At 46.7% G+C, this 24448-nt stretch overlaps 1 protein-coding gene and 1 long non-coding RNA gene across 2 annotated transcripts; one reads left to right on the top strand and one right to left on the bottom strand.

Moving 5' to 3' along the window:
* The first annotated feature begins 16746 nt into the window (after window positions 1-16746).
* LOC144128150 (uncharacterized) lies at window positions 16747-20045 on the top strand. The gene is made up of 4 exons (XR_013313702.1): window positions 16747-16803; window positions 17990-18202; window positions 18260-18426; window positions 19908-20045. It is a non-coding gene; the product is annotated as an uncharacterized LOC144128150 (long non-coding RNA).
* Window positions 18799-23466, bottom strand: LOC144128149 (uncharacterized). Its single transcript, XM_077661252.1, has 8 exons — window positions 23265-23466; window positions 23026-23190; window positions 22538-22724; window positions 22193-22435; window positions 20817-20988; window positions 20115-20263; window positions 19837-20035; window positions 18799-19343 (listed from the first exon to the last, which is right to left on the bottom strand). Exons 1-7 carry the CDS (start codon window positions 23415-23417, stop codon window positions 19869-19871), a joined length of 1236 nt encoding a protein of 411 aa, XP_077517378.1. The 5' UTR covers window positions 23418-23466; the 3' UTR covers window positions 18799-19343; window positions 19837-19868.
* Between the last annotated feature and the right edge of the window lie 982 nt (window positions 23467-24448).

Below are 24448 nucleotides of genomic sequence, written 5' to 3'. Positions count from 1 at the left end.
GGAAAAGCGCTAATCTTGTGCGCCTGCAAATTGTCGCCTCTGTTATCTTCCGCCAAACAAAAAAAAAGCACTGTTTTTAGCAGTTTTATATATGCTTTTTTGTCCTGGGATGCTTTCCAGGAGACTTTCAAGAAGTGCATTAACTTCAATTCCGTGCGACACCGTATACACCACGTGCTGCGCTGCTTTGGTAGACTTCATGTTATGTCCTCCCTTATTGGACTGCACAACCTATAAAAAGGTCTTACTAAGGGCCACAACTATGAGTATGCTGCTTTATAGAAGTCGTAACTTAAACAAACGATTGTTTACGTTAGCGAAATGTATGACCAAACTGCCTGGAAACCGAGCTGGTACTTGCCTATCACTTGCTTAACCTTGCCTTTATATTAGTGCGCAGTTAGCAAGCGCATGCCCAGCTTTCTGGGACATCTACTACTTGCACCATCTACCGGCAGTGGCGGCGACAGGGAGCGTGACTTAAGGGGAAGGGGTACAAAAAAAATCGTAAAACGTGAACAAAAGCACCTACAAAAAATGCTTCGGGGATTTGTGTAGTACACACTTAGCTGAGGAATGTGCCGAAGTTTCAGTCCTGTGCTATTAATACACGAGCTTCCCAGAGCGTTTGAATATTATACGATGCTGCCTACGGGAGTGGGCCAAAGTTTTGGCATTTTTCCAGACTTTGAAACTGTGTAGCACCGTAACGCGGATAGATATCAAAAATGCTTCCCGGTTTTAGGTACCCAAATATATGGTGTTTAAAATGGTGTGCAACGATCTGGCATAGCTTTGATCAAGAAGCTTCCTGAGGCCTTTTGATTGAAACCTGATATTGCCTAAAATATGAAAGACGGCGCCCGGTAGCGAGCTACGCTGCAGAAATGGTTCGGACTGCTGAAGTTGCGTCCATTTCGACGCTTACCTTTTTATCGGGTGACTTTTGCCTTGCAGACAAGAACACATGTCAGAGCTCGAACCCAGTGTCTCGACCGGAGCTTTAAATAAAGAAGGTTGTTACGATGACCATGCATTAACGCAGATACATAAAGTATTCGCGGCTGTTCATATATGATTGTCTTCGAGCAACTTTGCAAATTGTCAGCCCTTTGCTATTATCTAAAAAGTTTATTGAGGCGTGTGATCATGATATATTAGGGTATGAGAGCTAGCTTGTTACTTTTATAGAGCGTAGCGGCATTCAAACGGCCGACATCAAAAAGTATTCGCGGATATAAATGTTTAAGTTTATTCTTTTATTGCTTACTTAAGAAAAGTTGATATAGCTTAACTCAGAAACATTCTGAAGCAGTTCAGCTGTGGTCGGGCAGAACACAGAATTTAGAGTCCAGAAGCAAATAGCGTCCAGATAGACGTTCAGGTTGTTACTGTCACGTTCACCTCTAATGCTTTCAAATTAGTGACTCTAGCGTTGTCCGATTATGGTGACTCGAGTTTGCACTTAGAGTTCTAACCTGGGTTCAGAACCTTTTGTTTTGGTCAACTAATTTTAATAAATGTGCTCGTTTCTATAAAAAATATATTAGTATGAATGTATGAATGGAAAATTTCACGCATGATCACTATCCATACTTTTATTGCTGCAGCTATTGGGGACATTTTTTTGCTGTTCTTTCATTCTGACTTCTGTAAAATGCACGCATGATGTATTGCCGGGATCCATCCTGTGTAACACAACTGAAAAAATGAGGCTTCGCTTTTAAAGATACCGCAAGAAACCGCCAACTTTTTTTACGTTTTTGCAAACAATTTGGTGAATTTAATTGTGTCCACTTCTGTGCTACGAGAAACCGCTTTTACATGGACGTCATCAAGGAAGCAGTTCATAACGGTATATATAAATGGTAAATATGGTGGCTGTCGCAATTTGCGACGCTGCCAGTCGCTGCTACGCTGCTTCGTCGGCCGATTGTCATGATATCGCAGTTAATTCTCCCGCACCTCCCAGAGTGACATCGCAAGGGGCCGCCAGGGGCAAGAGGGTTAACCACAGATTAACAGGGTTAGTCGCGATGTCATATCAATCGTCTGAAGCGACTGTCTTGAGAGCCTCCTTTGAAGAACGTTTGCATCTGTCCTTTGAGGCTGGGCTGTAATAATTTTAAGCAATAAATTTTTCCATTTCTCCAGTATAAGAGATCAGTTGCGTTATCGCAAGCAGCTTGCTTTTAAGATTCATCTTCTTCAAAATGCTATGAAAACGTAAAAATTGACCGCCAATATCAAGATCAAAGGATGTCAAGGGGTATAAATTAGAGGGGGAAGAAAAATAAAAAAACAACTAAGTGTCCTGCCCACGCCAGTACAAATACTACATTGAGACTGTTAAAAGAATGAAAACTAGAAGTGCCCCCTGTTAGGACGGCCAATAAAAATCAAGACAAACACCCCCACAAATACAATCAAATAGAGAGAGAGAGTCGGGTGGGGGGGGGGGGGGTTGGCAAAGTCTTGCACAGGGAGCCGGGTGATGTAAGGCCGGCTCAGGACCCAGCCGCTATGCCCACATTTCAGCGTACGCGAAATGCAACAACGCTCCGGCTGTTTACCCCCGGGGGGTCGAATTAGTTCGAAGCGCTCCAGTGCGCTGTCCCATATAGCCCGTAATGGAAAGAACTTGTATTATTTCATTTTAGCTTTTCCCAGTTCCCAGGTTACTCTGCCTGCAGCAGCTTTTATTTCTGTGGTCACGTGAAAAACTAATTATACTGCACTGAACAATACTATCGCTTACTTTGGAAGCAGCAGCGTTTGGTAAATCAAACCAAATACAATTGTAATAGAGAGGTAGAGCGCAACAAAAATTACCAGACGCTAAAAAGTAATGTATACCAATAAAATAGGTCACGAATTGCATTCTATGTTACAAAGTTAATGAGAATATCAAATAGGCGGGGATGTCATTATAGCACGTAGCGGAAAGCACAATGTCAGCAAATTACCATGAATGAAGGGGAAGCCTTCGTAACGATAACACTGATGGGAAGTGATCTTTTACGTTTACAGTAATATTCGAAGCACTGGAGGTTATATTTCCTTTCTCCTTTGCACCTTTGGGGAGGAAATCGAGCAAATGTAATAGGTCTATTTTCATGGCGTCGCTGTCAATAAAGTTGCACTTGTCACACTTTCTGATAGCTGGTGCGGAAGGGGTTATACCTTCCCCTCAAAAAGGAAAGGGCAAGGGCTATAGTGCCGACATAAAATATTTTATTATACACTTTTTATACAACATTTGGAAACAAAATGTGTACTGTCAGAATCACATAGCGTCATTACCTTGTGTTCATGTTACATGTACAACCAGAACGATGCACTCCAAACGTAACGAATATGAATATAACTAAACACACTTCACAGCAACATGGCATACAAAAGAAGCAATACTTTGCGAAAAGAATAAAGAACAAGGCAAACTTTTAATCGGTTGCCAAACAAAAAGAGTCAGCAAAGAAGGACATACAAATGAACATAAGTAATGGCATTGAATGTGCGTAGTACTGCTGAAGTCACTTTTCTCGAGCCTGTTTGTGCGCATTGTGCACTTGATTCCAGTATCATATGATCTACGCCCGATACGCCCAATCAGTTTTCTTAAACTCGCTGCAAAACATTTTCCTGCTGCCCCGCAGAACTTAAAGGCGTGTGTGCATGTTCATTTTCAAAGCACCCCCCCCCCCCCAAGTACTTTTACTAGCTGTACTGATTGCGTTATAAATCGGTTATCCATGGTTTGTTTACATAAAAGAATTTTCTTACGCAAAAGACAACCCAAAAGACTATTTTAAAAGTGACAATGGCAATACTTACAAAACACACATATCCCATTTATATTAAACCAAAAAATTGCTCAGGGCATATATGGCAGGTAAACAGTCACATAATGCTAATACACTATTTTTAGTACACACCGAACACTCCTTTAGGGGCAGGTTACATAAGGAATCAGGAACAGTACTCTTCATCTTCAAGCAGTGATGCACTTTCTAAACTAGAGGTACAACACAGCACTATGAATATAGGAGGAAACACGCAAAACTAAAAGGCACATCTCACCACATAACTGTTATCTCCTCCTATTGCTACAATCATTGCTTTTCTCTTTCTTTCCTTACAAGGTTGCGAAGTATTTCTATTGATTTGACTTTCGTCGACATTCCCATAGCCCGAAGCTCCGTGCGCTATTCTCCTGCATCCATGTCGTCCACATTTTGTAGACAGTTTCCTTCGCTCAATTTTTCTTCTGCACAGCGTAGCATCTTCGCCCGTGTCTCTTGAATAAGTCCCTCAAACCAATACTCTTGGTCCCGCTTTTTATATGCACGGCTTAGTCTGGTATTCTCACTCACTTCAAGCCTTTTCGCCAGCTTGAGAGCGTCAGCGGCTGCGTTCCACTTGTTAGACTTCCCATGGTGTAGATGCTTTAGCACGTCGTTTTTTTTCTCTAACCCTTGGCTTGAATACCAACCAAGGCACTTGAACCTTTCGCGCTTTGCGGAAGCGTGGTGCGCGAGAATCTGAATGTACGGCATAACTCTATCGCTACCATTGCCTTTGTAACCTTGGGCTCCTAATTCTAAGAACGTGTGAAAGAATTCTGAGGTTTCTCTTTCTATGCTGCGAACTTCAACATCATTTTCCAGGTGGTGAAAAATTTTCCGCATAAGCTTCCAAAGGAGCAAATTTTTTTCCTCTGTATGAGGGTGCAATTTCCCGGCCAGTTTTTCTGGAAAAGCCTTCAGCAGGCGCTCACAATCGCCCCCCCGATACCGACGTGAATGTTTTCCCCTTGTTTCCTTCATTGGCTTCCCAGACGTGAAATTTAATCCCACAGTTATTTATGGCGTCAACGATGTCCTGAACGTGTATGGTCATACAACATGGGTTGCGGACTTTATCACGGTAATCTCTGTCTTCTGCTTCTGCATGAAAGCAATCCATCTACAAGGCGGTTAACTATTCTTAACTTCATGCGCAATACATCAGGATTTATTAAAAGAGAGTCGAAGTTAAACAATGGCACGTTTTTCATCCCGTTCGCCTCTGCGCAGCAATCAGCTGTCATGTTCTCAAGAGTGCGGATCAAAGGATGCTCATTAAAGCTCATGTTACTTGTCAGAACTGAGCACCTTGTCCGTGGGTTTGCTCGACAAAATGGACAAGGATAATGTGATGCAGCAGACTGCAGACCCTGAACAACAAGCAAAAATTTCAAATCTGACCCTAGACAGATGCGAATCGGAATCTCGTGGTCCCCTACTGATATGCTACCCCTTCGTGCGACAACATTAATTTCTGTTATCAAATCCCGAAAAGCCTCTCTTATTACAAAATAACCCTCCGAGATCTCCGCCACACCGAGAAGGCGATGAAGATTTCGGCTTTGTAGCTGCCGCGTTTTGCAAATGATGATGAATGATAATGTTGTTCAGGTCGTGCGTCTACTCACAACGCAGCCATCACCCTCTATTTTTACAAATAGTGCCTCGGTGGAGATCTCTGTCACACTTATGCCTACAACTTTAGCTAGCTCTTGCGCAGCTAACGCCAAGTCTTCCTCAAATGAAACCTGAGCGCCAGGTGAGGTACCTGGTGTCTTGAAGACAGTAATCCTGCTATCTAGGTGCTCTCAGTAAGAATTTATTAGCCTTATGGTAGGCAGATTAGGGTCGCACGCGGAGTGGTGCTCCCAGAAAACGTTACTGACAAAATGTACGTCCAAGAGGGCTGCAACTTCTCGCAAGCTTTGTCTGTTTGGAGAAGAAAGGGCATTATAGTTAACTTGACCATTGCTGGAGAAACCTCTTTTTACACCGCAATTACAAATAATTTCTCCATTTTCCTTGAATGTTACTTTATGTAGCAGGCCTTTTAAGTCAGTTACGAGAAGCTGGCATACATCTAAGCCGTAGCTCTCCAGTACAGCGTCAAGTGCTTGCGCGATGGAATATCCAGCGGCATTAAGCTTCCTTCGGTCTGTTTTTTTGCACCCCTCGCCGACCATTATTCCTTTGTTCAGTAGCATTGTAGTTTTTTTTCGGATTTCAGCTTTTCATTCTCCTGCTCTTGGTTAAGAAGCTTAGCCTTATAGGCAGAGACGGTGTCTCTGAGCTCATTTATGGCCTTTTCTGAAGCTGTTCCTACTCTTTCGAGTTCTTTTTGCACAGCATAAATTATGATGATCTCTATGGATTCTCCGGTATTCTTTTCAGGTGGGCTAGATTGAGGATCGAAGTGAATCTTTATGAAATCGTTTTTTTAAGAAGGACGCTTTCGCACAGTGACGTACTGCACAGTGACGTAAACTGATCTTCAAAATATTTACCCATAATGGGAAGCCTTAATTTCGCCTCCATTAAAATTCGACCGCCGCGGCCGGGATCGAACCCGCGTCTTTCGGGCCAGCAGCCGAGCGCCATAACCACTTAGCCTCCGCGGCGACTCTTCGGGCAAAGGATAATTTAACAAACAAGCGCAAACAATGGTACATAGATTTGTTTGATAACTACGTAACAGAACCAAGAAACAATCCTACTCATGCTCTGTGCAGCTTGTTGGGAGGGCAGTGGTGGTGGTTTCAATGTACATGCGGGATTACCCTTACTGTGGTCTGTCGGCAATTGCTCCATCTGAGCCCCTTAATTTAAACAATGTGTTTCTACCACTGCCCCGCAAAGCCATTGTTGGCCGCTCAGTTCATGAATGCTGAGGGTACACGATGAGAGAGACGGTGTCCAAGAGAACGTTCAGTCTCCCCAGATTGCACAGGAGTGTCTCACTACGGTCAGAAAAAAAAAAAAAAACCTGGAGTGCGCCGCTATTCGTGGTTTCACCAGTTGATGTTAGATACGCTAAGTTCTGGACACGAATTCCTGTATTTATTTATTTATTTACTTATTTACCCAATACTGCAGACCTCTTGCTTGGGTGCAAGCAGGAAGGGCACAAGAATATAACATACAAGGGCAATAAGTCAGTAATAAAAGCATGCACGACAAATAAAACGGAAGAATATCTCTGTACAGTAACTAGAATACACCATCAAAGGCATTCACAAAGTCAAGAGCGGATATCACTCTCTCAGGGAGAGCATTGCAGTCAGTAACCGTCCTCGGAAAAAAAAGAAAATTTATAACCGTTACTTTTCGCGAAATATAGCGCTGAACTATAGTCGTGCTGATGAAGAGTTCCACGTGTTTCTGAAAACTGTACATGGCATTACGCCGATAGAGGAGCTGGTTCACTGATCCGCCACAAAGATAGGCGACAGCAATTACACAACCAAGACGGCATCTTGCAACTAACTCCCCAAATGATTGTTGAGATTGGCCTTTTGGACGCTTCCATTGCGTTCGCCCAAAAAAATTCTTCTACAAGCATCTGACACCCCTGCATCCGGCGTCCTTGATTATTTTTTATTTTTATACATGTTAATTTTGCTTCTAATCACGAGCCTAAATCCAGGAGTTCACTAATGTGGCGCTTTGGGCTAGTTGTAATGCAGCGAAAAGATACGGCGCCGGTGAGACATGACACACTGTATCACTGCGTCCTGCTTCTGCTGGGATGTATCTCTTCTTTACGTTACAATTCGTCAAAAAGAACCACGCGTTTTCACTCCACCCAGCGTCCCTATCGAACGGCCTCAACAAGCCCTTCAGCCATCTTGCCTTTTGCGTCCCCTCTGTCTCTTCTAACTGGGCGCCTTTCTCAATATCCTGCTTCTGGACATTCGTTTCTCAGAGAAGGTTTCACGCCGCATTGATAGTTTTTTTTTCGCCCACAGAGCCCTACTTGCTCCTTCCTCCTCCTACAGTGCGGAATCCGAACAATGGTTAACCGCCCAACCTATTCTTCTTCTTGTGGCTATGTGGGGGGAATGTGCTCGATTTCTGCCACCCATATCGCGGGGGCACAGCTTGGAGCGGGGATGGGGAAAGGGGGATGTGGGGAGGGGGATGTCCGCTTGCAACGCGCGCTGGTGGTCCGTGGTGTCCAGGAAGGCAGGTCTCAGTAGCAGCAGTAGCCACAACTGGGGGAGGGTGAACGGCACGCACTGGGAGTGGCGCATGCACGTCGGGGGCTTGCAGGAGGCAGGCAGCTCATTTCCCCGGTCCGGCCGAAAGGCTGGGCGGAGGTGGGCGATGACTACAGCTCAGCCGGGTTGGCTGCAGGAGGCCACCATGTGGCAGCTGTGCGCCCTCCCGTCTGTCTGCGTGCGGCTATGCGAGGCAGGAAAGGGGAAAAGAAAAGAGGAAGAAGGAGTTCAGGGTGAAGCGGCCCGTGGTGGCAGTTTGCCGAACTAAACGGCCATGTCCCTGAAAGCTGGGCTTGCCAACGTGCTTATGTCGCAAGCCGAAAGTCTTGGTTTCGATTTCCACGCAAACCAAATTTTCGTTTCAGCTCAAATTTATTAAACCTTTGCTTCCATTGGGATTTTTCGCTCAGACGACGACACCGACTTTTCTGTGACTTGGGACCCTAACGCTGGCGCGTTAAAACGCCACTCGCGGCGTCGTAACTGCGGCTACGAGGAAGGTGGTCAAAGAGCAAATAGAGAGCCGTTGGACAAATCGTGCGTGAAGGCTCATTGGCGAGAGGAGGCCGGAAGCGGAAGGGGGGAGGGTGTACTTGGCGAGCGCATGGCACCAGCGTTGCGGCGCGCTCGAGTCGTCGCTCCTGTCTTATTCGTGATGGCATCGCATGCTTAGTTTATGTTATGCTCTTAAAAGGCTAAGAACACAATCGTAAGAACACTCGGAGATGTTGAGCAGTGTCATAAAGACTGGAAACGTCGCAGTCTTGCATGGGAGGCAACAGCGCTGCGCCAGCTTCTCAGCACCCCCCCCCCCCCTCCCCCTTGAGAAGCAGTCACCGCAGCGCGCCGGTTGGAAGAGTATGAAGGCGCCCTAAAGTGGCTCGAAAATGTGTTAATAACCAGATCTGTGGCTTTGCGTTCGTTGTTGCATCCTCAGTTCATCCCGACAACATGAGTTTAGGCTTTATTGTTACCAGTAGTATCCTATGTTCTTTATTTATTGCCATTATATTTTACCTCGATTACGTTCTAGATGCTTTGCTATTGTCGGGTTTGTATAATTGGTAGCTTTTTAGAAAGACTGAGCGCCTGTTTCTGAATTGCTCAGGTATTTTGTTGCCAATAAACACTGCCTCATTTACTGCACATATGGCCTTATTTCTTCTTCTTCTGCCCCGAAATTGTAATATGATCATTTGCACAACGTTACACTGGAACGTACAGGTAGAAGCAATATGAGAGGAAACACGGGAGCGCGTGGTTTCCGGGTTTCGCAAAGCACTGCTGCCGACAGACTATACGAGAAAGGACGGCACCAAGGGCATGCGCGGAAAGTCTCAGCCAGCCATGCTTACTGGGCGTGCGCCTTTGCCGCCGATTGTCGCCGCCTTTCGGCGACAGCGGTCCGCAAAGTGCGGCTGCCACGCGCTCCCGTGTTCCCTCTCATATTGCTTCTAGAGTAAACCCCTACAAAAATGTTATTGCCATTGATGCTAAGGAGCGGCGCGGCGCGCACTTGAAAATTTGACCGCAATTACCCCACTCGGCGGTATCAGCGTACGCCCTCTTATCCTTTAAGACAGCGGCACTACGGCCGGCATATTAAATTTACAACGTCGACACCGCAATCTGTGACGCCTGTTTGTCCATCTTTAACAAGCCGGCAACCAACAGCATTTGGATAACCCACGTTAAGCGCCTCGGAAGGCCTAAATACGTCAAGCTGACCTCGAAGGGTGACTGTATACCATCACACGTGAAGTCTGGTCATTTTCGGCGCCCAGTTCGACATTTCGTACCTAAGCCGCTACAGTTAAGGAAGTGCATGAGGAGTGCTCACGTGAGCGGCGTCTGCAACAACTCCATCGAGTGCCCGAGATTCTCCGAGCCGCACAGCGGCGACATTTGCCGCGCGACTGCCTTGAAGTGCGCCAACTGCCGTGGCCCTCACGACTCTGCCTCGAAAGACTGCCCCCGTGTTTATGTTAAACGGGCGGTACTGGAACAAATGGTGCGAGACCATTCCACGCACATAGCCGCCGCGGTGGCTGTGGTGCTCGGCTGTTGACCCTAAAGATGCGGGTTCGGTCCCGGCCGCGGTGGTCGAATTTCGATGGAGGCGAAATTCTAGAAGCTCGTGTTTGACCACCTAGGCTTCTTTACCATGCAATGTCAGTGCATGTTAAAAAACCCCAGGTGGTCAAAATTTCTGGAGCCCTTCTCTACAGCGTCTCTCATAGCCAAAGTCGCTTTGGGACTTCAAACCCCATATAGAAAACAAAACCATTGCACGCGCAGAGAGGCCGCTGCAAAGGTGCGATGACGTCGTTTGCGCACCGAAGGTCTTCAAGGAATGCAATCAGCTTTGATGGGAAGGCCTCAAGCACCACTTCAGCTTGCCGCCTCCTCCAAAAACCGCACTAAATAAAGGAAGCCCGGCGTCTGGTGACGCCGCACCTACTGCCTCTGATATTATATGGCTAGCACTATATCGAAGTCTTGCACGCCCACACGGTCAGGGACGATGCCGCACTCGCATCATCCGACGCGTATACGACTGAACTAGACAAAAGCCAAGATCTCCAAGTGATTGCGGTGCTCACATCCTTTATGAATGTATGCGTGCTGTGCTTGCTAGTACACAGCGCACTGCAAGTACTTGGTGCGCTACATCCAGTTCTTGCGGCTCGGCTGTATTTGAGTTCATCAGCCAAGGATTCCCGCATGAATGGACACTGCGGTACCAAAGAAAACCGCACTGTTTTGCTACCTGAGAGCGACTGGCTTGGGGGTCACTTTTGACTGCGCTCCTCACCCCTTCTCTCTTTCCCTTTTCAATCCCATCATTCCTCTTCCCCAGTGCAGGGTAGCCAACCGGGACACCCTTCTGGTTAACATCCCTGCCTTCACTCACCTCTTTATCTCTCTGCCTCTGGCTGCACAAGGTTAAAGAAGTAAATCGCGCTTACCAGATAGGTCAAAGCAGGGACAAAATTTTTATGTGGACTTGAATTAAAAATAATATGCCTTGACGTTTGCTGCCCTTTAACGCAGCGACCTATGTGCTTGTGAGCCGCCGAGGAAAAAAAAAACATGGCAAGGCACGCAGCTCTTATGATTAAGAAGATGAATGAAGGAAGAAGATATTAAGTGAGAAAAAAAAAACGAAGTTTAATAAAGGAGGTCCGGAAAGTTTTACGAGCTCTTCTTTTTTCACCAAAATGCTGTCTGTTATTTAACTGTCAATATTGTTCTCTTCTTTTTATTTATTGGTTTTTCAAAATTCACGATTGGTGCTGCAATTTTGTGATCACCTTCCATGGAAACTTCTTCGTTTATTCAACTACACCTTGGCCAATCCCCCCGCGTGGGTATGTGCCATATACCTGGGGTGAACAAGAAGAAGAAGACGTCCGGACGAACGCCATTGTTGCAACTACCGAGGTGACGTCACTGAATGGTGATAAATACGGGCCTTTTCTGCAGGTCATTCATTTCCTGGCGCCCACCAGCGAGCGGCTGAAATTCTCGGAGGTGAGTACACCGCGCCCACCAGTTGGAAGCGATTTTATGTTCTCTTATTACCGAGCTGGCTGGTTAGTAATGGCCTTTTACGCGGCCTACAGCGCCGTAAGGGAACTGTAGGTATTGAGGGACGCCGAAGTAGAGGACCCCGATCTTTTTCGACCCTATCGAGCGTGTGCCGGCACCTCGGCACACGGGCGGTTTTGCATTCCAATGGAGGCGATGTGCGAAAGCAGCTGTGTGCAGCGGCAGGCATACGGGGTAGCCTGATGGGCTAGGTGATGGCTTTATTAGAGCTGTGGGGACTTAGCCCTGACTAGGGTTACTCTACGGTTTGGTGCCCGTGCGTTGCTGTCAGCGTCGGTAGCGGTAAGCAGGCGCATCGAAAAACCGTGAGAAACGGTGGAAGAATGCACGCTGTAGATAGACCCGCTCATATCGTTTGCCTTCCGGCACGTATTTTACTAGCGCGGTGCACGAGCTTGCAATTATGAGGTGTTTTTGCGACCGATGAGGCAAGTGCACGCGAATTGGTCGAGAGTGCTTAATCGTGCGACGGTTAGCGCAGTGTGGTATATCTCGCTTCGAGCTCCTTAGCGCCTTTCGAGCAGTTCAGCCCTGCTTGGACCAACGCCGCCTCGTCGCCGCTCGCTTCTGGGACGAGCACCTTGGATATAAGCGAATTCTGGGGCTGCCACACAATACATCAGTGTTCGCGGTATCATCTTTTCTGTATTTTTCTTTCGCTGTTAACCATAACTCAACCCCAACATCCGGTCTTAAACAGGGTCGTGTAGCGCGCTGTAGAACGTTCCGCCCTCGTGTCCCTGTTTTGTTGTGCTCTAATGGTTGTCAGCAGTGCAGTAGGGCGAATCGTACGCGTCGCCCACTCGCGCCTCGTGTCGCGATCGAACGGACAACGCCCAAGGCAATGCACCATTGCCCTCGTTTTTGCACATCTATATCGCTTATCGCGTTACGGACAGCGTCCTGAACAAGCGCCACTGGTGCGCTCTCCTCCGCGTCGCAGCGTCGCCGAGGTTCTAATGACCTATAGAACAGCGAACTTCGCTACCTGCAGTTGTTGAAGTTACCGCATTGTACTCGGGACCTCCTTGCTTGTGAGTTCGAAGGCTGGCCTGAACTCGGATCTCCATTCCCTGGACGCTCCTTCGCAGCTCCGCTTGCTACCCTACCTACCACGACCTGAAGCAGATTTGCTGTGCTGCCTAGGCCTGGCGTTGCGTTCACGAACCAATACTCCTTTTCAATCGGCATTGCTGATAGCCCTGCCGGCGTTAGCTACAGATGTGACGAGACTGTACAACACGTATACATTGTGCTATAGCCCTGCACGTATTAGCGAGACGATCGCTATGTTGTGCACTGGACAGTTTTTATCCTTGCCCGCTGACAGAGACGATTCTCGGATCGTGGCCGCAAAGATTGTCGGCACTGAAAGCTTTCCAGGCACTGTCCCGTTTCTTGAGCGATTCGCGCCCGCACGATACGCTATATGGCTTTCCCGTAGTCAATCACGCTTGTCTCGAGTGGCTCGATCGGCGCCCTAAGCTGCGCCTGCGATGCCTGGCTGCAGCCACCGGTTTCGAGGTCGGTTGGCCCACTAATGGCTCAACAAGCGTGTACATTGGCGGCCGACATGTACAGGCCTGCGTGGTTCGCGGGCACCGGCTCTTTTCCCCTGAAAGATCACTGCCGGCTGAGCAGCGAACCTGCCACGCTGCCGCCACACATCTCATCGTGCGAGTCCATGGCGCACTGCGAGCAAACGCCGGGAACATTTTCTTTGTAGAGGTGTGCGAATATTCGAAAATTTCGAATACCGAGTCAGATGTCCTCCTATTAGAATATTCAAACTAATCAATTAGTGCATGCTGAAATTATCCGAAACGAATTGAGTATGTCCTCGATATCTTCTGGAACTGGCGCGAAGTTCGAATAAGGCCTGTCGTATTTTTCTTCCACGGCTGTTCCAAAAACAGAGGCCAAACACCCCGGGTACCAGCTGCCGTGATCGGTATGCGCGGAATGGAGAGTTCAGCGCCACAGTGCTGCCGGTGCGGTCCATTCGCGTGGCGGTGTTCATATTCCTCATACGTGGCCTCAGAGATTGGGCGATACGGCAGGGCCCAATCAGGTTCAGCAAACCCGGCCTTTATGCCTGACCTCGGAGGCCATGCCTCATACGAGCTCTCGTCCGTCTCATGCACTGAGGTGTGGTGCTAGTTTATTACCTTGCGTTATGAACAGCAAAAGGTACTTCTCCTATGCGCGTAATGTAGCAATGATAAAGTTAATACACCGACTTCGTGTTGCGACCCCCCTCTTGCAGATCAGTGTCGAGTCTTTTAACCGATATAGCTATAACTACGACAACAGCGCTTCGCTGTTTCTTCCCTTGTGGCCACCGAAGCGGTTGCCTTGTGGTGGAGCATCCGCCTCTCATTCGGGAGGTGCTGGGATCGATCCCCAGTGCCGCCGGGTACCCACCGGGTACAATATTTCCCCGGCCTGGTGCTCGGCTCTTCTAGGGTGAGATGCCTGGGAAAAGGGTCTTCGACCAAACCGTTGCCTTGAAGGATCAGAGATAAGTTCTGCCGTCAAGCAGCCCTAAATTCGCCTTGGGCGGTATAGAAGCGCATTTTGTGGCCGGGGGAAATCTTGTACCCTTTAAAAAACCCGTGGGTACCCGGCGGCACCAGAGATCGAACCCAGCACCTCTCGAATGCGAGGCGGATGCTCTACCACAAGGCCGTATATTACCACAAGTAGCGTATACTCATAAAAAAATATTCGATTCGGTTCTCAATATTCGATTCGATTCGGTAGCACAGGTACACTATTCGATTCGGTTTGTAAAAAATACTATTCGCACACCCCTAGTTTCTTGTCATGCACGTTCCGGCTCTCTCGCCAGTGCTCTTTCAGTGACAGAGCCGGCGCTCGCGACCCGGTAATCACTCAGGCCTGCATCTCGGTCGGCTACGAATGCAGCAGCATCCACGCTCGTGACTCTCTTGATGAAGCGGTATCTGACACATGGATTGCTGCCGCCAGGCGTCACATGCGCAGTGTGTCATCGACTAGGTACTTCCGAACGCAACGCCTTTGCTTCCTTACGTCGCTCTTCAGTCGAGCTCCTATTTTTCTTGTTCTCATTTTATCCCCATTTTCTTTCAGTGTTGTAAGGCAGTACCTTCTCTTCTTGAACCTCCCCACTTCTTTCTGCCTTCAGTCCTTGCGTTCGCAGGTATTAGGCGCGTGTGAAAAGCATTCAGTTCTCATTCGCAGCTGTGGCTGAGCGTGGACATGTGTATAGACGCTGTCTGAGTGCCAGAATCGCAGGACAGAGCGAATATTTAGTCTCGATGGTCGGGAAGAATGCCACCTAAGTTCACATTCGTTCAAGGCTATAGGAATGTCCGCAACAACGGAGACGAGCAAAGCCGCTAACTGTGAAAGATTGTAACTGTACATGCTTTGTAGCTGCCGCCGTTGGGTCAGTTGCACACGTGGGAATGGAGAGTTTGGATACCTTCATATTAACCTATGGTGCCCAACGTCACGGGTTCGAATCGGTTTCAGCGGCCGCATTTCGATAAAGCGGAGATGTCACCTCATGTTAAAGAACCCTATGCAGTCTAAATTAATCCGGAGCCCTCCATTACTGGGTCTATCAACCCCATTAGTCTCTTCGGGACGTTAATCCTGAATGCCAAGCATCATAATCTAGGGTGCGAAGCACAGGCGGCTGCATCCATTGAGATGGTGGAAATTTTAAATACCTTTTAGAGAGATCGTCGCGAGGCACTAGGGCGTATCACTTTTCGGGAAGCGAAGGAATAGAACAAAAAAAAAACTGGACGTTCAAATACAGCGTACTCCTTAAAGTTCTGCCCGTCAAATTTAAACTTTTTTTCTTTATCGCCGCCAGTTTCCTCCTCTTCCTCGCGCGAGGAGAGTATCTTTCGTACGCGCCCTAGACTCGATAGTACCGCTCTGGAAGGATTTGACGCGCAAGACCTCTTCTGCTATGTTCGGGGCAGATCGCGACGATGTCGGCGCATGTCTGAATTTTCAGTCATTAAATACGTAGGCCGCGGCCGAGAGCGACGGATTCTGATCCCGACGGCCGGTCTTGCGCGTTCGCGGCGGCCACCGCTGTGTTCTCTTCTTGTTTGGGCACAAGTTCGTCCTGGCAAAGTCTGGACAACGCCTGTTGGTCGATCATCTCTCCGCCTATGGTACCAACTAGTGACAATAGACGAGAAATACAGGAGTGATTTTTGCCTTGCATCAGAAGGCTACCGACAGGACGATTCTTCATGGAGGGTGAAGCCGACGGTAACTTTTTTTCTTATTGCCCAGGACCAACGGGAGAGAGAAAATAATGTTTACCCACATACTTTCCACTGACGCGACGCAAAATTGTGGTCGCAGGGGCTAAATACGAAGTATGTCCGAAACGTAATGTCAGTGAGTCGGTTAAAGAAAAATTGATCAGATCTGTTCAACACATTGAAAGGTTTCAAAACAGGCTTCTCCTGCGTTGATACATCACTTCCTGCGAGATTTCCAGTTATCGAAGGTGTCACGGTAGGACTCCTACTGAATGTTCTTTAAAGCCTTGGTGCAAGCCTCTTTGACTCTGTCAGCTGCTCCGAAATTATTTCCTTTCATGGGAGTTCTTAAAGGGAGACTGAAGCACTTTTTGCAAAAATCGGGCTTGCGGCGGCACCTTACAGTTTTTGATGCTGCGAACTCGAATAGAGAACTGAAATTTGGTAAAAACAAGCGCTAGTTGTCGTTTTTAGCAGAAATACGCAGCCGGCGCCTCGGGGCACATCGCGGGTCGCGCCGCCGCCTCTGATTGGCCAAGAAGACGTGACGACACTTCGAGGACCGGCGAAGCGGCCGATATGGCTGCAGTGCTGCGTAGGCTGCGTTGCGTGCCGATTGCAGCTCTTCGCGGTGTTGTATAAGCGATTACAAGACACTTTTGGCTCTCACGTGAACATCGGGGTTATCCTTATGGAAGGCTTTCATTCCACAGTTCAGCTCGGTACTTCTCCTTACCTTTTTGAGCCTGACGCATCCCCGCAAGGGAGTTCTACTGCGCCCCCGTCGAGCGACAGTTTGTCGTTGGCCGCCAGCGAAAGCGACGAGGCATTTTTACGCGTGGGAAATGTGAACTGGTAAGTATCTCGATTGCTAATCGGTTCCCGCGCATATAGATGCTGTTTGTTGATGCGGCGTTGCTGCTGACGAGGCCCTACAGCGCGAGTGGCTCAGTGCGGCATTTCTTTATTGCATTTGGTCGCGAGGAATACGCAGGTGTAGTGTAGGTATAGAACACGGTCAGTGTTTGAGCGCGCTGGCAGAACACATTATCCCGGTTGTAAATGCAATTTATCGACAAATAAATTCAAGGAACAGGCTGCTACCGCAGTATTTGCGCGTGCTGTACGATAGCCTGATCGGCGTGCGACAGTCCGTTTTTAACATGCATTCTTCCAGTATACGCAAATTATTCAGCATGTGCACGTTTGTTTTTCATATCTTCAGAGTAATGCTGTAGGTTTCGGCGCGCTGGCGCATCTTTTTGGCACATCTGTTGCGAACACTCCGCGACGGGGCAGTGACCTATGCTGCGCGTCCTGTTTTATTTTGCTTTGCTGCACGTCGTTAGAAGGGGAGGACCAGTTTGAGCTTCCATGCACTTAGGTCTATCTCCCCGTTCGCGCTTGCGGCTTCCCTCGCCACCCCAGACGGCGGGGCTCTCTGCCGGCCTCGACCTTGGGCCCGTCCCCTGGGCGAGGGACGGTGCAGCCGCCTGGGGAGGAATTCTGGTATAAGGGAAAGACGTTGACATCAGTTTTGAGCTTTCCGACTCGTTCAAACTGACGAGCTGCAGTTAGCAATTTATTTTTACGCGTGAAAAGGGGCGCGGACATCTTGAGGGTGGACCGGCGAAGGGGGCTGCGCTCGTGGCAGGTTGTCTCTAGCTACTCCTAGCAGGCAGGCGCTCGGTCTGGCCGAGCGCGGAGGCAGCGACCGCTTGAGAGCTGGTGCAAGGCGCGCCAGTTCGACTGTTGGGACGCGGTGTCCCTCGCCTCTGTGCAGGCGATAGACTAAGTCGGCCGCGGGCAGTTGTGGCCGTATACTGACTCATGTACCCATTTGTAAATAGCCTGTATAAAAGTTCTTCCTTTCTCACTAAATCGCTTCGCCTGCAAGTCGCATTCATCGAGGTGCTTTCAAGCGGTGCATTCAGTTTTGAAAACCACCGGCAAACTTTACTAATGCATAGTACGATTTTAGACTTCTTGCCTACAGGCTTGGCACTGAAGCATTACCGAAGCGTTTTACCTTCCTCTTCAGGTGTTCCTGCAAACACTGCGCAGTAATGACTGAAAAAGAAGACTGCCTATGTTGTCAAGAGGTCCCCGAAATTACTGGAAAGCAGAAGCGGGCGCGGTGCATCACAACAACAAAAAAATTCAAAGATGTATGCCTCAACAAAGCAGTCCTTGAAGTTGCACTGGCACGGCAGGAATCCAGGGCATCAAGAAACGACAGGGGCTCTGTGAACAAGTGAGGAGCACATGTGGTAGCTGGGTCAGTTTTATTGACATGCATTCTTTATTTTAGGAGGATGAGGTATGCTGCATATCGACAATTTGTCTACCTTGTGTGGAAAAGACTGGGCAGGCACAAGAGAGAAATCCTGCCGAGCTGCGTGCTCAGTGCTGTAAGAAAAAAATATCTTTCTGCTGATGGCAGTTATACAGGATTCAAGCACCCTTATACTTGCTGAGGTAAGTACACATTATAAAGCCTAAATAGCTAAGCACACAAGTCATTCCTCTAATTTGCAGTTATTTTTACCTCCTTCCAGAGTTTGTGCAAATGCCTAGAACATTCATGAAATAAATTTTCATTCATGGTTGGCAAAACCAGAGATAAAAACACACAGATGCTTTCAAAAAAGTAATTTATTTGCGAAGCTTCTGCAAGTCAGCATACATCTCGCCAGTAAGAATGTGAATCAAGTGGGCGGTAGAGACCATGCTACAGAATGAGGAGCATGGGAATGAAATTACAATTTCACTCCATTTGAAATAGTAATAAAAGAAAAGAAGAATGGAGAATATCTGGTGGTGGACTGGACAGCAGTATTATATGCGTAGGTGACGAAAGGAAGGACAAGGTCCCAGTTGGAATGGTCAGGACTGATATACATGGTGAGCATGTCAACAAATGTCCGGTTAAACCGTTCGGTGAGACCGTTGGACTTCAAGTCTATTTATGCTAACCTACAAATTGTCGAGAAATGCAGAAGGATAAAGCTTTTAGGATCATGCAGATACTGTCTTATAGTTTATGGTGTGTTCACCACAGTCTGTCGCTACTAATATTTTTTGGAAGACAGCAATGGCTGCTAAATATGTGGCAGTAGTGCATTGGTTCCTCTTTCATAATGGCAGATATGAAGTACAGCAGATTGAAATCTTAAAAAAATAAAGTGAAGAGAGAGCCTCAGTCCAGCGACCAGCGTTCCAACAAGAGGACTTGTCTTTGTCAGGTCAAGTGCGGTCATCATTGGCAGGGGTTATATAGGCCCTTCACTCTAAGGAGGATGGACTGGGGTTACGGTGGGGAGTGGAGTGAGGAGGGTGGGAAGGTGGCGCGCTTAGTCTTCAAACAGCTCTTGTCTAGCCATGGAGGCTGTCACCTACAGGTAGGAGAGAAGCGGGTTAGTAACCATACTGAGTTGAAAAGAATGCAAGAACAGACCCCCCTTTTTCCAAAAAAAAATGCAACAGAATCTAAATGAACAACGGCAATAAAACAATAAAAGAAAAACAGCTAAGGGAGCAAAAAAATGCCACGAAGGAAAGAATAGAGGCCTTAAAGTGGTTGTCAAGGTTGCATTCTTTTTCCTTGTAATCTATGCAATCCCCAGCATATAGTGCAAAGTGGTATATGTACTTTTTAGTGGCTGCATGATTTCGCCTACTCTGCCTTCTTGTGTTTAGTGATATCTGTTTTTCATTTTTTTTACAAACTAAACATTTTAGTAACTAGTACTCCCTAATTAAACTACACGGTGCATGTCATCACATCCTTTGCTGTACATTTTTACCTGTCACAATGGCTATCAAGGGCTTTGGCTGCTCAACCCACGTTCAGATTTGGGACATGTGGTAAACCCCCATACTACTTACCAGCATTTTCTCTGCAGATCATGAGAGGCTGATCATTGCCTATTGAATCTTGACTTTCTTTTCTCGACCAGCTTCTCCTTTGGGACCTTTGGAAAACTGCTGCTGAGTGGTGGGCGAGATTCTGGGGCAGTTTTCCTTTCCTGGGGCTGCGTGCTCTCAGCCATGGCCACAACCTTGTCGAGGAGGCATTTGACGTAGCCTGTGTGAGCATTTCATTTTGTAGATTGTGCAATATTCACTTTCTTCATGACCAAATAAACTAGGTGGTGCAAGCTTACCATGAGTGGGTGGCTCCTTTACTGGACAAGCTGTTGGGTCACCACCTGCTGCCTTTGGGTAACGCACGCACCATCGAAGTGTGCCATCCTTTGTGCGTGCCTGACCACGTCCACTGTTCTCATTGTAATGAAGTGCAGCAAGTTGGGTCCTGAAAAAGTTGCACAGGACCGTGTGAAAACGTGTAAACGTGTAACATATATAAAAAGTCCAACCGTAAAGATCATGCAACAAAAGAAGGTCACTGATGGATGTTAAGCACAGCACCATGTTAGCAATTAGTGCTTAAAAGCACCATGAGCACGCATGATGAAAATACTGAAGAAGCAAAGAACTACTTTTGAAGAGCGAACAGAACAATGCATCGCCTCAGTTGCTGGGCAAATTGAAAATGAAAATGCAGTTCTTGTATGGTAAACACAGCCAAAACTAAATGCTCACAAAGTGTCGGCACGTAAAATCCCTTCCGATTCGGTCGACTCTGTTTTTAATTTCTGTTTAGACGACGTAAGAAATGATGCAGCTATTGACAATTTCAGTAAGTGTAATTTAAGATGGGCACCTTTTCATATAGTTCTGGCACGTGCCTACATGCCTTTCACTTTTCTATAGATGCGTTTAACATTTGTTTTGTTTAACACAATTGTTTTGTGATATCGATGGTTTCTCACTGTGAAAATAGAGTATAGAAGACAACAGCTTACCTGGCCCTCATTCCTGAATACGAATAATGGTAGGTCTTCGGTGTAAAATGGACTAGAAGGCTATGAAAAGCCTCTAATCCATATGTTTGATGTCTGGTGGATAGCCGTGGCATGTCTTGCAGAAGGGCCTTAGACTTTGCAATGTCTTCTAGCTTCTGGAAAGCTTCTGATTCTAAAAGGAAACGGCTATTATCATCTCTTTGTATAGCTCTAAGCGTGCGGCTTGCTGTATGCTCCTGCATCAACCAGTTAAAAAATATTTCAGTGCACCTGTAAATAAACTTCTGTTCAGTAATGAGCCACTTATAAGTTTCGATAGTTTTAATAAACATTGGCATTTGAGGTGCACTGTAATAAATGGTATGGAAGAAATTTAAACAGCCATTATTTAACTAGCTCATGAAGCTTTTCATGTAAATCCTGCTGCACCGCACAGGTTGCTCAAAATTTTGGAATCCCGTCTATTACACTCGACAACAATAGGTTGTCCAGCCCTCCATTCCATTCCCTGCCATTTCCTCTTGATTTCTGCTAGGATGTCATTAACTCGTTCATATCGTAACGTTGCACTTTTCACTTTCCACAGCTTGCAGCATTGTACTCAATCTAAGTTCAACCGTTTTGCTAATTTTGTTTCTGCACCATAATAGTGAGTACTGGTAAGATACAGCTTTTGTACAATTTGCTCTTGAGGGATACTGGTAAATTACCATTCATGATTTCAGCATACCTGCCAAATGCACTGCTCCTTATTCTTATTATCCTATTTCTTTCACTCTCATGGTCTGGATGTGCGGTCATTACACACTAATAAGATCTCTTCCCTTCGCGCTTTTAAAGTTTCACTGCCTATCACAAACCACTGCTCGCTTCAGAGACTTGGACATTGCTTAAGTTCTCTGCATAAAGTTTTTAGACCCACTGTTCTGCTTTGCCCGTCAAGGTCATCGATCATGCTTTGCAGTTTGTTCAGAAATCATTTTTCGAAAGCGCTAAAACAAAACGGACAAAGAAGGAACAGACATGGACAAGCACTCATCCCCGTCTGTTCCTTTTTGTCCATGTTGTTTTAGCACTTTCGAAAAATGACAAACGTGCACCAGCTAGCCCGATCCGCCACTCTTCTGGAGTTTCGAGTTCTTTAGCAAGGCAACGTCATCACCAAATTGCATTAACTCTTATCGCCAGTTCTTCTCATTTGAGATCAGTGATTACCTTCTGTAAACATACAGTGAATAGTACTCTAGAGATTGTGTCTCCCTACCTGAAACCCTCTCTTATTGGAAATTATTACTTTATATATCATAGTTAGATGTGCCTTATTATGCTTTGCTAGGGCCTTTCACATATTTTCATTACAAAATGTAATAATATACCTTCTCTGAGCCACTGCTTTGGTTCGATGTCACCATGCAAGCACATGGGGAACAATGCCTGGTCGTGTGTGTGGATGTCCCTTATGTGGTTGAGAAGTGACAACCATTTAGGCACAATGAGTTGTGCTTTGCCTTCGCTGGATGCTGCCGCCCAATACAGGTGGTTGCACACAGACTTGATCCAGGGTGCAAGTTCCTTGCAGCTATTTTGTTTTGCAGCTGTGTGCAGCTTCTTGGTGATACCTAAAATGCATATTAGAAAAAATAGAACTAATGTAATATATTCCATAAATACGCTAAAAATAACATTTTATCAGCCACTGTAAAGCAGCAGCTGCTAGATACCTTTTGCCATGTGCCACACGTCAAACTCGTGGGTGATTGCAGCTTTGTTGTTGCGGAGAAAGCACTTGATCTGTGTATGACGGTCAGTCACCAGCACTGCTACTTTGATGTTCGCACTCTCCAGAAAAGCAAGGCCTTGTTTCAGGCCTTCCAACTCCATGCGACAGCTGCCGCCAGCATCATTGGACTGTGGAATGATAATGGCAAAGGATATTGAGTTTGATGCGCTGCGTGTCTATCAGTTAAAAAAAAAAGACTGCATGTGTTGAGGTCTCTCCTTCCCAGGTGTTTAAGTATTTTTACGAGAATACATCTTTGTATTTCTAACAATGGTAGTGCTATGCTGATGGGGATTCAAGGATAAACCCATGGCAATGCATGTGCTGTAGAAAGAAGTCACCATATTTAAGTGTTGCGTTAGTTCATTTGGCAGCATTAGTGAGCTATAAACATTTACAGAATGTTGCTGTAGCACAGTGGAAACGCACCTGCACGACTTCAAAATGCAAGACTTTGTGGCGTTCAACGTCCATCAGAGTATACGTGCCATATTTGGCACTAAATCCTGGCGAATCAGATCGTCCATCTCCAGCAAGGTTCACCTGTTGGCCTTGCAGCTCTTGGAGCAGACTTTTCTGCTCTTCTTTCCAAACCTGAAAAAAAAAATCAGTGTGCATTGAACCTTGATCATGCAAAAAAAGCTGGAAACTTCTTCATGACTCCTTACCCTGTCAATTGCAGGCCACAGATATGAACGCTGGATTGTAAAAAACGTCCTGTTGCTCACAACTGGTACACCAATTGAAGCCAGCATTCTCAGTGTAGCTGTTGGATTGCTTCCAGAGAAGAGAACTGCTGCGCAAAGCTGCACGTTGAGCATCGGCTGCTGTTTTTTGATGTCCTGATTACACCAGTACAACAAGTGGCCCGATGCGCACTTCCCATAGACTTTTAGAAGTGTGCCTTCACACTCAAATCTGACTGCCCGAGGAGCGAGGCATTCTGTGCACAGCTGGAAAAGTTTCCAAAGGTACTTCTCCTGTACCAAAAAAATTTTGTTGCCGGAGTCATCTGTGGAGTTTCCAACACATCCCTGCCTGGAAGAGAATGGGCAAATTTTCAATTGCACTGGACGGCCTAAACACGCTACCTCGCATGAAAAAAATTAGGAGTGAATGTTTATGGCACCAGAGTAAAAGAAGGGTAAACAGGTGTTTATCATACTATTTACAAATCACATACTTCTCTTCAAATTCTTCACATGGGCTGTAGTCCTCATCATCGTAGTTCTCATCTCCACCTTCGTCTTCTGTGGTGTTCTCATTTTCAATCGCCTCTCTGTGGATTGGCATGGTCGTTTGAGTAGCTGCGTCTATCATGGGACTACCAACCTGAATGCCTAAAAGTCATGCGACATGTGCACCTGCATTTAGTAGTTTTTACCACTGGATTCAATGTAGAATATGCGGAAATTTTTGTACAATTGAAAACCTCTATAGTGCTTTGCCCCCTTCCCCATCAATATTATACAAATGCATGAATCGAAAATGTATGCTGATTGTGGAGGCACATACCAATAGATACAGTATGCGGTTTTGTCTGAGAGTGGCGTGATGCTGTGCTTCTTTTCACACATGCCTGTACAGCTTTGCTTTGTGTTGATGGCCACACTGTTGCTTGGACAGACTTGTGTCTTCCCCCCTCACAAGACTCTGTCAGTTTGACCTCCGGCGGCACATCCTCTGCTGCATCTGAAATAATGAGCAGGTTATCATGTAATGCCTTGTATTACTCTGCTTGGTCAAGATTGGTCATCACCAGTAAGAGCGAGGATACTTAGTTGCATTGCACAGTTTTCTTGTGGCATTGCACAGAGATCTGCTGCAGCTTCTGTTGTGACATCTGCAACAG

The sequence above is a fragment of the Amblyomma americanum genome, chromosome 4, assembly GCF_052857255.1.
Source record: "Amblyomma americanum isolate KBUSLIRL-KWMA chromosome 4, ASM5285725v1, whole genome shotgun sequence".
NCBI lineage: Eukaryota > Metazoa > Arthropoda > Arachnida > Ixodida > Ixodidae > Amblyomma > Amblyomma americanum.
Note: the sequence above shows the minus strand (reverse complement) of the source record. Positions and strands in the feature narration are given on the sequence as shown.